The following is a 13,518-nucleotide window of genomic DNA, read 5'->3' as shown; positions in this document are numbered from 1 at the left end:
ATACGTGGTTTGTTTGTTGTGCGCCAGAGTATCTGAAAATACTGTATGTAAAGGGCCAAATCTGTTGTTCTTGGTTTGTTTTATTAAAAGTATGTTGTCTTTTCTTTTTCCAGAGTTCCTCATTCAGTATGAAGATGCTCTTCATGACAGTGGCACCTGGCATAACATGACTGAGGTTCCTGGCACTAAGACCACAGCTCATCTCAAATTGTCCCCATATGTGCACTACAGATTCAGAGTCATGGCTCTCAATGATGTTGGCTATAGCCAGCCAAGCCAGCCTTCCAGCCAGTACAAAACAAACCCTGCAGGTAACTCATTTTTTTAAATTTATTTAAATATAATGATTAATGTGTGCCGGCTTCAATGTCATGTGTTTCAAATGTAATTGTCTGTCTCTATCAGCTCCTGATGAGAATCCCAGTGAAGTGAAAGCCATGGGCACAGATCATAATAATTTAGTCATATCATGGAAGGTAATAGTAAATCACACATATATAGCTATAGAAATTAAGATGATGTTTTAAAATATGTTGATAATTGTGAATATGTATGAAACTGAAGCAGTTAATGTAGCATATGTAAATTGTCAAATTTCAAATTCTGTTGTATGCAAACCAATTGATTAATGCTAAACCTTCTTTTAAAGCCACTGGTGGGTCTTCAGTCAAATGGTCCTGGCTTGCAGTACAAAGTCATGTGGAGACTGAAGGATTTAGAAAATTGGTCCTCTTACACCGTGAGCAATGTTTCTCAGTATGTGGTATCTGAGACACCTACCTTCATGCCTTTCGAGGTGAAAGTTCAAGCATTAAATGACTATGGCCATGGACCAAACCCAGAAGTCGTCATTGGTTACTCAGGAGAGGACTGTTAGTAATTTTTTATTTCCCTACATGAGACAGACATTTGTTTAATACAGATTATATTGTACAGATTGTGTATTACAAACTATTATTTGCATTCAGTTTAAAGGAAACAGTAGCCCTACATTCACACTAGCAAAGTGACAGACAACCGTTGGTTTTTTGGTGTACGTGTGCGACACAGAGCCACGATTTTAGCAACAGCAACGATGACAAAGTGCCATTTAACCTGAGATTTTTTTCCCAAATGATTGGCTCAAATGATTCCTTGGACCTATAGAGCATGTGGTCAAAAATGACTACATTTCCCCACTCACAAGTTTAGTTCCTACCTTCGATTAATTAACTATTTGATGAACAACAAAATTTAAGAAAGCCATGGTTTCATCATATATTACCAAATACGACCTCATTAAATGTGTATAGAGACATTACAAAGTAATATAAACCTTGAAAGGAAGTGTCAGAAATTGGTGGTGCATCTGGTGAGAGTTTATAGACAATACCTTGCTTTGCTAATCTAAAAAAAAAAAAAACTGAAAAAAGAAAACACTGAACTGCGCATGCTTAAGTGACAACAGTTGTGCAGCCAGTGACTTGTTGCTTGCTGGTGTGCAGTAGGTTAGAACTATGATAAATCTTTGCTGGCATGATGATATTTTGCTCTTTTTATCATATAAGCAATATATATTTTCTTTATCACACAGTGCCAGTGGCAGCTCCGGAAAATGTGCGTGTTCAGGTGCAGAACAGCACTCTGGCAGAAGTCCACTGGGATCCGGTACCACCAACATTAGTGCGTGGAAGACTGCAAGGCTACAGGGTATGTGTTGCTATTGATTGATAATACATTTATTATTACCGAGATAGATTAAATTTTTATTCCCTTGTGTTTTAACTACGTATACATTTTTTTTTCTAGAAAGCTCTGCTTATTTTATATATGTATGTGTGGTTGTACAGACAGCTAATAAGAAACAATGCAACCTACTCAATGTCCTCCAAGAATTTGTAGAATTTATTCATAAAGCTCTGTGTAGAAATAGAAATACTGATGCATGGTCAAATCCCAGTGTTTCTTTTATATGCATCCTCCTTTCATCATTCTAGCTTGGAGCCTGTATACTGTACGCACTGCTCCCATTTTATATTCTCTTTGCTGGGTGACATAAATAGGATTGCCTCATTATGTGGAATTATTAGTCTGAAGCTGTTCCCTTGAGACTGGCTAGCGTTCATAACCACACTGTAGTCTAGACACCACCATGATCTACACTCTGACAGAACCAACAATGAGAGAGACCCTCATGAACCGATGCTTTCATAAATAGGGAAGTTAGTTTGTAGGGATTGTTAGTTGTATCAAAACAGTCTGAAAATTCTTTACCGGGCATATGTTTTTATCATGGTCATCAAAGTCATGATGTTCAGTTTGAGCCGATGTGGTCATAGCTGTGCTGAAAACTATTTAACACCTACAGTAGGGATGCTCTACTGCTACGCAGAGTGTGTAAACCAATGGTTCACTCTTCACCTCAGGTGTATTATTGGAAAGAAAGAAGCCTGCACAAGCACAATACCCATTTTCACTCTCACCACATGGAGCAGCAAACACTGACCTTCATTGGGAACAGGAGCCATGGCAAGCTTCCCGGCCTGCAGCCCTACAGCACCTACACACTCAACATCAAAGTTTTTAACGGCCGGGGAGAGGGGCCCGCCAGTGCCAACAATCAGTTTGAAACTCCTGAGGGAGGTAAGCCTTAGGATCATGTATTTTTGAAATGAGATTCAGATGATTTGTTGATGGTGTGCTAAGATAAGAGAACTGATTAAATGGAAACCTTACAAACAAATGAGTGATTATTTTGGAGCAGTTCTTGACTGTCAAAAATGAAGTTAATTATCAAAAGACTTTGCATTAAATTTGTGTTAAAAGCAGTGGGAATAAGACTTCTTGTCTGTTAAACCTGATAAACCATTTTCAATCACATTCTGGACGTTTTAAGCGTACTTTCACAGTTATATATATTTTTCTATAAAAAGTGCTGGTCGGAGCATCTTTTGTGCTGGGAAAAAAAAACATTCCACATGATGCGTACACTGTAACCATAACAACACAGTCCTACCTCATAGCAGCTAACTAAATAGCTAGGCTTGGTATGGAGATTCGTTTTATTATTGTCAGTAGTAAATATTAAATATAAAGATTGTTTTATATTTCATGAGCAATATGGAGGTTGTTTGCCTTCACTGTGGTTTTGGAGGCAGAAAATCAAGAGAAGGTACGACTTCAAGAGAAGTGTATGCAGCCACAGTTAAAGTTGGACGTCACTTACTCATGGACATCCCAAAAATAGATACGTTTTAATTTTTTTGTTATACAACCCCAATTCCGAAAAAGTTGGGAGAGTATGGACAATGCTAATAAAAACAAAGAGGAGTTATTTTGTAATTGTACTTTGACTTGTATTTAAACAAAAAGCGTATAAAGACAAGGTATTTGATGTTTTGAAGTTGTATATCAATGTTTGAATATTGGCAGTGAAACATTTTTGATTCAGTCTCCTTATATATGTTGACTTAACAAAATCAACACCAGCACTTTGTCCTTCATGTTTTCTCACCTTCTCCTCAACTTGCAAACTGATTGGTTAAGAGATTTAAAAAAAAAAACAACAACAAAATTTTCTGAAAAGTTGAACTTTGGAAAAAAAAATGCACTGGTGTTTTATGAACTCACAAATCGCATGTTTTTAGGATATCTTGCTTGTGAGTATTGGGTGGATTAAGCTGTAGAATAAATGGTATAGACTGAATGACAGTTTAACTTCTGGGAATTTATGTATTACCATTTGTTTAGATATATTCCTTGAGCCTGCATGCATTTTCTGTCCCAGTTCCTGGTAGACCAGCATTCCTCAAGGTCACTAGAAGTAATCTAGATTCCCTGACTCTGGAGTGGGGGCCGCCCCATGAACGAAATGGACGTCTCATAGGTTACACCCTTAAATATCAGTCAGGTGAGTGTCCAAGTAATCAATCCCAGTTCTCAATTCACAATATCACAGTGGATCAGGAGAACCTTGTATGTGAGGCTTATGTAGATCTTAATATACTGACTAATCAGGAAATGGTTTCAGTTGTAAGACATTTGGTTGTATCTGTAGCCACATCCTTCTACATAATAATTTTTTTTGAATATGGTCTAGTGGAATGTCATGCATATATACAATGTATTTGTGTGTTGAACCTAATGTGACCTCACACTCCTTTCCCTTCCCCAACAATCCCATTCCACGTCTCTAGTCAATAACACCAATGAGCTTGGCCAATTGATGGAACTAACTCTGCCAGCCAATGAGACTAGCATCACTCTGCCCGACCTCAAGTACAGCACACGCTACAAGTTTTATTTCAGTGCCAAAACACTCATAGGATCAGGCCCAAGCATTACCGAGGAGTTTGAAACAATAGTGGATGCAGGTAAGTTACATCTACTATTGCATGATATAGCATTTTTTCACTGGTCTGTTGCATGTGATTTGGAAATAAATCCTTCAGTTCAGTCACGAATAAGGAATGTATCACGACTGCGAATACTTTACAGTTGTCTGTTTTGAATTTAATTTGGTACTTGAAGGCCTTTAGTATAAATACTGAATATATTGTATCACTTTTGCATGTTTAGTCAGAGACAAGCAATACCATACTTGAGTAAGGCATAAAGAAACACCAATGCAATCTTGTTCACATTGGTTACCTGAACGTTATCCTTCCCTGAATGTTTCCCTGCACACAAATCCCTCCAGGGTTGGGGGTTCGAGTCCCACCTCTGGGAGTTTGCATGTATTCCCTGTGCTTCAGGGGGTTTCCTCCAGGTACTCCGGTTTCCTCCCCCAGTCCATAGACATGCATTGTCGGCTTATTGGCATCTCTAAATTGTCCATGGTATGTGAGTGTGTGCGATTGTGCCCTGCAATGGGTTCGCATCCCATCAAGTGTCCCCTGCCTTGTGCCCCAGGTCCCCTGGCATAGGCTCTGTACTCCCCGTGACCCTCTGGATGAATTGATGGATATTTTCTCCCATTGGCTGCCCTGGGAATCAATTTTGACAGCTACTGTAGAACATCTCCTCAGTGTGTGAATCTGAAGGGGAATGCTAACTGGTTGTGTCTAATCAGCCAACAGATACCCTAACTGGATAGTACGCTTCTAAAATTCCTGGTGAGGAAGGAACACAGTCATCCTTTCATCCCAATGAGAGTATGGCCAGCTGTATTCTTGTCTATCCTGGCCACAATTACATTTTATTTCAGTTGCACAGTATTCAGATCTTTGGAAACGTGATAGTGGTGGTAGTATCATGTGTGTATCTGTGATAAGGTTTTAAAGCAGATACCTGCCTCAGTTGTAGCTGTTATATACATTGAACTTTTCAGAGAGCTAGTGTTTATTTTCTCGGAGTATGTACATGTCCTCATTGTACCATATCTCACTATTTTATATCTCCTGTTTAGTTGGGAAATGAACAACTTTATTTCCTTCCAACTTCCTTGCAAATGATTTCCTCTCCCTCCTACCCTGCTAAGTGCTTAGCCTTGCCAGCTTATTGGGCATGCATGTGGTACCTGACCTTATCCTACCTCTGCTCTGACTGTGAACTGTTTGCTCTATGTCTTTCTCTCTGTGTATGTGTGTGTATGTGTTTTCCTGTGTCTGTATGTATGTGTGTGTGTGTGTGAGTGTCTGTGTGTCTTTGTGGTGTTTTCAAATTTTCACATTTCTTCTAGGGATTCCAGCTTCTCCCCAACCAGTCTCCCCAACCTCCCAGTCTCTACGCCCCCCTCTTCACAAGGGTACATCTGATTTAGAGGCACCTCTAGCTGCTAACATGTCTAACATTAACTTTTGATTATCCAAGCTCAAGCTTGATGCTAACGCCCTGGGGCATCCGACCCTTAACATGACTTTTCTTACTAAATTCTGTTGCAAAACATTTAATTTTGTAAATTTTTGAGCTACATCAACATTAGAAATTTCTTCCAGTTTTGTTCGTTCACGTAAAACCTCTGTAGAGCGTACAGCTCCAAGTCAATGCTTATCACGTTGAGTCCAGTGGCTCTGTGTGCAGGCTTTAAGTGACTGAATTATAACAGTAATGTAGAGGTTCCTGTATACAATCCCTACCGAGGTACCTCACTCTTTTCTTCTCTCCTTTGTGCCTAGCTCATCCTGCGCCTCCAGTGTTTGGGAACGTTAGCTCGTCTGTGGGCGAGGATGGAGCGCTAATCAGTTGGGAGTACTGGGGACCAGAAAAACACGTTTATGTTGAATATATTGTAGTGAACAGTAAGACATGTTTCTGACCTTAATGCTGTAGAATCAGAAACTAGGTGGGCAGGGACTCCTGAGCAGAATAATAGAAGTTCAATTCAATTCTATTCTGTTCTTTTCTCTTCCGCACTATTCTATTCTATTTAGTTCTTTTCTGCTGTTTTCGATTCTTTTCTAATCTATTCTTCTATTCTCTTCAGCTCTGTTCTATCCTGATTTATTCTATTCTATTCAGTTCTCTTCTGCTGTATTCTATTATATCCTGCTTTATTCTATTCTACTCTATTCTTTCTTCTCCTCTGTGATATTCTATTCATTTCTCTTCTGCTGTATTCTATTCTCCTTTGCTCTGTTCTATTCTGCTCTGTTGTCTTCTATTCTGATCTATTCTCTTCAATTTTGTTCTATTCTATTCTGCTTTATTCTATTCTATTCTGCTCTGCATTATTCTATTCTGTTTTGTTCTATTCTAGTCTAATAAAATAGCTATACAGAGAGAAATAAATCAGAGAAAGATGTAACATTTTAATATTTTATTGTAATATTTTCTCAAATGACATAATTGAATTTTATCCAGTAGTCAGAATTTTTAATCACTGACATAATTTATTATGTTATTGAAAAATAAAATTTACAAAAAAAGTAAAAAAAACAACAAAAACAAACAAACAAAAAAGATGTAGGAAGAAAGTACAGATATTTTCATTTACTGAATTCTGGAACTTAGGCATTGTAACAACCTGACATATGTATGATATGGAGAAACAGATTAATCCAGCATTCTAAATTCATTTTCATTTTACATTATAGAATAATATCACAATTGATTAATTGCTTAACTTCCTATAAGACAAATCCACTCCATACTAATATCCAACCATTGCCATTGATATTTCATTGAGTTTAATAAAATACGCCATGTACAATACACATAATATAGATTTACTGTAAGACAGATAGACAGATTTAGAGATTGTAGTAAACTTACCCCCTGCATGACGGATGTAGAATGTAGTTATTTGCAACACCAGAGAGTGTGGATTTGATCTGTCCCTCTCACTGGAACCCCCTCAGGCAATGAAGACTGGCAAAAAGAGATGGTAAATGGATCACAGTCCCATGTGCTTAAAGGTTTAAAGGAAGGGCTGGCATACAAAGTGCGTGTGGTGGCTCAAAGCCACACCGACCAAACAGTCCACCGTTCTGAGGAGCTGGTGGTTACGGTACCAGGTGAGGCCCCTGTTTGGCCTTAACCCCATGTCTTAATTGAAAATGTAGTTGGTTGGTTGCAGACCTGCATGGGTTTTTACCATCCTGCCTCCCATTCATGATTCATGTGGTGTGTCTGTGTTCTGTAGCATGGTCAGTTGTTTCCAGCCCATTCAGTAGAAATCTTCAAGGCCATAAAATGAGCTGTTTATTCCCCTGCATGATTTGTTGTCTACATCATTATAATGCGCTGAACATATTACTGACCTTTGTGTCAGACATCATTCGTTGTTGCTTTTTGTATACCCGTTGAAATTCCTTTGGTATAAAATGAAAACCATGTTTTCTAATCAGTGAGTATCACAGTAATTATTTTGATTGCAATTGCTTTTGTATGAAATGCATTCGCTCTTCATCTCCCCAGTGTTTTGCTTTTGTTTTCCCCACAACCATTTGATGGCATTAGAGGATCTGCAAATTCCATATGTATGTGTTATGAGGACTGCATATCATCTTTTGTGTCTAATTGTTCCTCCTTATGTTCCCATTCTCAGCTATGGCCAGTAGGCAGGTGGACATCGCTACCCAGGGCTGGTTTATTGGCCTCATGTGTGCCATTGCCCTGCTTATTCTGGTTCTCCTTATTGCCTGCTTTATCAGGAGGAACAAAGGGGGCAAGTACCCAGGTGAGAGAGTCATGTCACCAGCCAGAAACCACTTTACCGCCTATATTCCTACCTGTAGGAGTGTACTGAAATTGTGCTTGTTTTGCTAGTGAAAGAGAAGGAGGATGCACACACTGACCCCGAGGTCCAGCCAATGAAGGATGATGATATTATTTTTGGAGAGTACAGGTGAGAGAACAATGAGCAGGCCTCTGGGGAGTCTTTTCCTTATTCCTATATCTTCACAGCCCTCTGGAGAAAGTCGTTTCCCTACAACATGAACTTTTACACCTGCTTCACCTACGCAGGACACGGGACTACAACTAGCAGAAAGGCTTCATCTGTGGAGTTAAAGCACAGCTGTCGAGCTGTTTTTTTTTCTGGGCAGGTTGGCTATATTATCTCATGCTATATCTGTGGTGATAGTTTTCCACCAACTGTATATGATGGTGTAACACTCAGTATTCAGGACATTAGATCAGGTACTCTCATTTGATTATTATTATTATTTTTTTTTAAACCTTCACTTCATCTGTGTAGAAGCAGGATATTGTCAGAACATGTTTCTCTTCCTCTCTTGCTGTTTTTTTTGTTGTTGTTTGTTTTAGTCAAAGCTTTATTTGCCTCTGACGTTTGAATTCATTCAAATCAGTTAGCTGAATAATTATGCAAACACATTCTTAATATGAAATATCGATATCTTATGATATTTGATGCGTATTAGTACTGGAAGCAATTTTCATGTGATGCTAGCTATCTTAATAACGCTCTTTCTAATCTGTAGCTGCTCATTAAGTCACACACATATAAGCTATAAGATTCAAGCACTTTACTTTATACAGTATACTAACTTTCTTTTGTACTTCATTTATTTTTTTTTTAACACTGCATTTATTTTATACCTAAAATGCTTAAATATATACACATATAATCCTTCTATTAAATAATTATATATATTTTACTTTATGCATGGCTGTACATAAAATTGCATTTACAATAGATGCATATTTTAATTAAGTGACATGACAAATCGTCAGTATATGGCAGTATATAGCATGCACAAAATAGAAAGCCATAGATTTTTGCTAATGAGAGGTTTTGTTGTTGTTTACACTCGCATCCATCATGTCAGCCTGTTGATCTTGGAATAATAACGATGTGAGGTGTTTCTTAACGAGACACAGTGAAGAGCTCTTCCCAGTATTTCTAGTGTTAGGATTCTCATGCTGTTTGTGGTTACACTGTCGCTTGCTAATTTCCCCGAGATCAAGATTACACCATGATGGCAAAACGATTTAGTAGCAGATACACTCGATCATCCCTGAGCCCTCCCCAAGCTCCTGCTCTGTCTAACATTACAATGAATTCAGTGGTATGGAGACATCACATCACAGAGTTAATGTTAGCTCACAGTATTCAGTAAGCCAATCCTTTTTTTTTTTTTTAGCACTGTTCCTTATTCGATCTATGTTTGTCGGTTGGAAGTAAGTGTGGGGGAAGGTAAGAAAGATGGAAGTGTGCGATTTCCATGTGCAGAGCTGATGCATCCCTTCTGTGCCATTTTAGGATTACATTTTACTGACGTTCCCTAGCCATGAAACTAAATGCTATCATACGCTACACTGCCGGTAGCTGAGTTCAGACATCAAATGTCACACTTTCACTACTTCCATACCTGCTCACTAGAACGGTGCTATTGTTATGACTGTTTCATGTTTATGACAGCATTCTTCCGCTTTCTTATGGCAAAGGGTTGAAATGAACTGTACGTCTAATAAATGACATGAATTATCATCACATGTTTATTTTACCTCAAAGGAATTGATCTGACATTTTATTTTCCAACACACTTATTTATTTATTTATTTATTTATTTATTTATTTATTATTTTTGTTTTTCCCTTGGGCTGTTGGATATTTACTTCACTGATCACATCATTGTTTTTATGGTCTATGGTTAGTGAATGGTTACAATGGCTGTGGATAGTGTAATGCTTTATTTGTTGAGATTAGTATTATTACATTAGTGTTATTCTTCCCATCACGCTCTGTAAATATTACTGAGTGCAAACAGTTAGCTACCATTTTAGTCATACTGAAAAAACGTGCTATTGGTAATGCAGTTTGAAATAATTAATCATGGACTAGTCTGTGGTATCAGGTGTCCGTTTTACTAAATTATTAAAGACTCAAGTCATTAAATTCAGTGACATTGTAGGATATTACAGTAGTCTTAATTTCATGTACTGCCTACTGAGAATTTATTTATTTATTTATTTATTTATTTATTTTTGAGTGACATACAGTATTTGTACCTGTTGTTCTGTAACATTCAGTTTTGCATTGAATCAAACGCTGTGTGTGTTGAAATCTTATGCTTAGCACGATATGAGTGAAATACATTGAAAATTGAATGCATGTACCAGAACGTACAGTCAACAGATGAATATTTGTGTAACGCTAATGGAACAATTCCCCCAGTTTGTCCTACGATGGATGACACTATGTGTGGAATGTCTTGTATTTGATTATACCCAGCATGTTGTTTACATCAGTGTTCCATCTTTTGTCATGAAGAGCCAAGCTAATGTCTGTGTGACATCTCTCATTATTCCACCTGTAACACCTGCATGTTATTTTCTCCTAGTGACAATGAGGACCATAAACCGTTAAAAGGGAGCCGCACGCCGTCCAGTGGCACCGTAAAGCGAGACGAAAGTGACGACAGTTTAGTTGACTACGGGGAAGGTGGAGATGTACAGTTCAACGAGGACGGCTCTTTTATTGGCCAGTATAGTGGAAAGACAGAAAGGGACACCGTGCAGGGTCATGAGAGCTCAGAGGCCCCCTCACCTGTAAACGCCATGAACTCTTTTGTTTAAGCACAGGGGAAAGTAGGACTTCTTGAATGCAGATGTTCAGCATGATTACAGCTCCAATTAGTTGCCTGTTTACATAAAGTGAAAGGAAAAAATAAATTAGGGACTACATTAAGTGTTAATTTTGTCTGGAGAGATACATGTCGAGCAGGGTGACTCGCACAGGATCCTCTTAACCTGGCGTGATGAGTGGAATACAGATGTGGCAATGTTACAACTTCATCACTGTTTGCATTCATTATTAAGACTGATTTCAGTTACAGTTACTTTTTTTTTAATCTAACATTAAGTGACCTTCTGGTTACTTCTAAAACTCAGTATGTCAGTGCTGCATGCATAATATGCTACTATTACTCATAACATTTGGTTGCAACTAAAGAGACCTACAGTATATGAAAGAAGTAGCTAATTTATGAGGATTATGTGGTGCTTCTTTGAAATAATGGGTATGCCTTGATTATGTATTGAGTATTATATGAGAATTGTACAGATAAAATAAACCAGTGGGCACTGCTACAAGATATTTGATCAAAATGTATACTTATTATAATTCCATGTCTTTGTTTCGCAAGACTGAACGTGTGTGTAAATAGCTGTAGAAAGAAAAAAAAAGACTTTATCCTGTATAATAGATGGAATGTGTGCAGAAACCTGATCTGAAAGATTCTAGAGTAGACCAGATATTTAAAATAAAACACTCAGATATATTCCACAGGTGCCATTGTCCCAACACTATGCCACCTTTGATTTTTGGTTTGTTTTTTTGTTCTATTTTTATTTTTTATCTTGTCACGCCTGAGACATTCATGCTGCATCTCAACCATACGAGATCCCGCTGTCATTACCTTGACCTGCATGCGAACCCGTGTGGTTCCCATGGCAACTAAAACCATAGAGACCCAAAACTGCTTAATATGTGGTTTCCTCTGTTGGTGAAATTGGAGCAGTTCCATGCATGTGTCTTTTCATAACACAAACTGTATATGGATGTAATAATAGGTGCTGGGTGGCCTTTACAGCGTAGTGCCTTTATTCAGAAACGAGCCTGCGGGTCAATTTACAGGACTAATGCATGGTACTGGGCAGGCATTTGGGTATAGAGAAGGAACAAGAAGATGTTTATATGAATTGGAAATGATGTTTGTAAAGTTCTCTCCAGTATAATCTGAGCAACACGATGAACACTGTAGGATTTGCTCTTTGCCTCATTCAGTTTCATTTCAACACTGGTTTGTTGTGTAGCACTCAGTGTTTGTGCTTGTGCGTGTGGGTGTGGGTGTCAGGGTGGGCGTGTGCATGTGTGTTTGTATTGTATGTAAAAACAATGCATTCATATTACTTTGTAAAATTTCACTTGTCCATTGTTCAGCGTTAAGACCCTCTCCAGTTGGACGGATTTTCACGACTTTTGGTTTCAGATAACTTGCATCAAGTTTTAGTTTCAAATGTGTATGTTTTTATGTAGATATATTGTTGAATTTGTAAATAATACGATGTTTGGCTTCATGGAACTCAAGTAGAAATCAAGTCACTGACGCACTACTGAAATCTGGGGCATGAAGGCTTGTCGAGTGTGTTGTGTACTGTATATATATAGCATTATCGTCCTCTTTTGCTGTGATCACTGTACATTTTAACACAAAGTGGGGTGTGTATTCTTACTTACTATTCAGAAGTAAAAGCTTTCAATCCAGTGAACGGAATCGCACTGCACATTCCAAGCACAAATGTAATTTATGCAAGTGGTGATTCATCATATTACTGAAATTGTTTTTTTTTTCCCATTATGTAATAGTCACTATTCATCACAATCATCTGCATCTCTGATTTCTCTGCATACTAGAAGTGCACTTTTTTTTTTTTATCTAAAAATCATAAACATGTTAGATTCAGAACTTTACTAACAATGTGACATTTCTTTTATTTAAGTGTCTCCAATTCAGAGTTCATAAATGAAATTTCAACAACTCTAAATACATGTAATGAATGAATAAATATTACTATATTACCTTTTTCGTCACTGGGTCTTCATTTTGTTCTATACGTACGGCAGATGTGATTTCCGCACGAGCGTTGTTAAAGAGTTTTAAGAATCATGTTGAATTGTGTCCAGTGAAATTAGATTATTTACAGTAATCTGAGACATCTGTGATTACGTAGTGTTCCCATGAGACACTCATTGCAATGCTGTATAGATGTATTTTTCTGAAGTAATTGTGTCAGAGGTGAAACTGACCTCCTCTACAGAAAGAGTCTGTGTGTGTGATGATCGTTCCACTTTCCCCTGCTGTTAAAATCTGAGCTGAAGAAACAAAATCCACAACTTCACTGCGGTCACATAATAACACATGCATGGCAAGTGTACACGTTTATCGCAATAATGAGATTAGGTCAACAACAAAGGCCAAGTATGTGGCTGGTGAACCTTGAAGATATGTTTATTTCTGTTATTGTTACATTTCTTTGCGGTAATTGAAGCTGAGAGAGCAAGCCTTGGGCCATCTGTCATGTGTTTACAGAGCAACTGTGTCAGGAAGCACAGACGTCTGGTGGGTGGCTCTT

General features: G+C 38.0%; 1 protein-coding gene across 4 annotated transcripts in view; it reads left to right on the top strand.

Annotated features, from left to right (window-relative positions):
• The window catches only part of nrcama (neuronal cell adhesion molecule a), an 85,011-nt gene extending 72,047 nt beyond the window's left edge, over positions 1 to 12,964 (top strand). For 3 of the 4 annotated variants that reach the window (XM_053641006.1, XM_053641004.1, XM_053641005.1), the window contains 10 exons: positions 114 to 311; positions 406 to 476; positions 650 to 872; positions 1,574 to 1,689; positions 2,406 to 2,622; positions 3,767 to 3,889; positions 4,176 to 4,352; positions 7,967 to 8,098; positions 8,188 to 8,266; positions 10,725 to 12,964. In XM_053641006.1, coding sequence (XP_053496981.1) covers positions 114 to 311; positions 406 to 476; positions 650 to 872; positions 1,574 to 1,689; positions 2,406 to 2,622; positions 3,767 to 3,889; positions 4,176 to 4,352; positions 7,967 to 8,098; positions 8,188 to 8,266; positions 10,725 to 10,959 — 1,571 coding nt within the window. In that variant the 3' untranslated portion in view covers positions 10,960 to 12,964. Of the gene's footprint in view, positions 1 to 113; positions 312 to 405; positions 477 to 649; positions 873 to 1,573; positions 1,690 to 2,405; positions 2,623 to 3,766; positions 3,890 to 4,175; positions 4,357 to 4,733; positions 4,748 to 5,668; positions 5,726 to 6,095; positions 6,219 to 7,277; positions 7,434 to 7,966; positions 8,099 to 8,187; positions 8,267 to 10,724 lie in introns of all 4 variants that reach the window. The other variant, XM_053641007.1, reaches the window with a different exon arrangement.
• Positions 12,965 to 13,518: the final 554 nt, after the last annotated feature.

The sequence above is a fragment of the Ictalurus furcatus genome, chromosome 14 (genome assembly GCF_023375685.1).
Source record: "Ictalurus furcatus strain D&B chromosome 14, Billie_1.0, whole genome shotgun sequence".
NCBI classification, from domain to species: Eukaryota; Metazoa; Chordata; class Actinopteri; order Siluriformes; family Ictaluridae; genus Ictalurus; species Ictalurus furcatus.
This window is presented reverse-complemented; position numbering and strand designations above follow the sequence as displayed.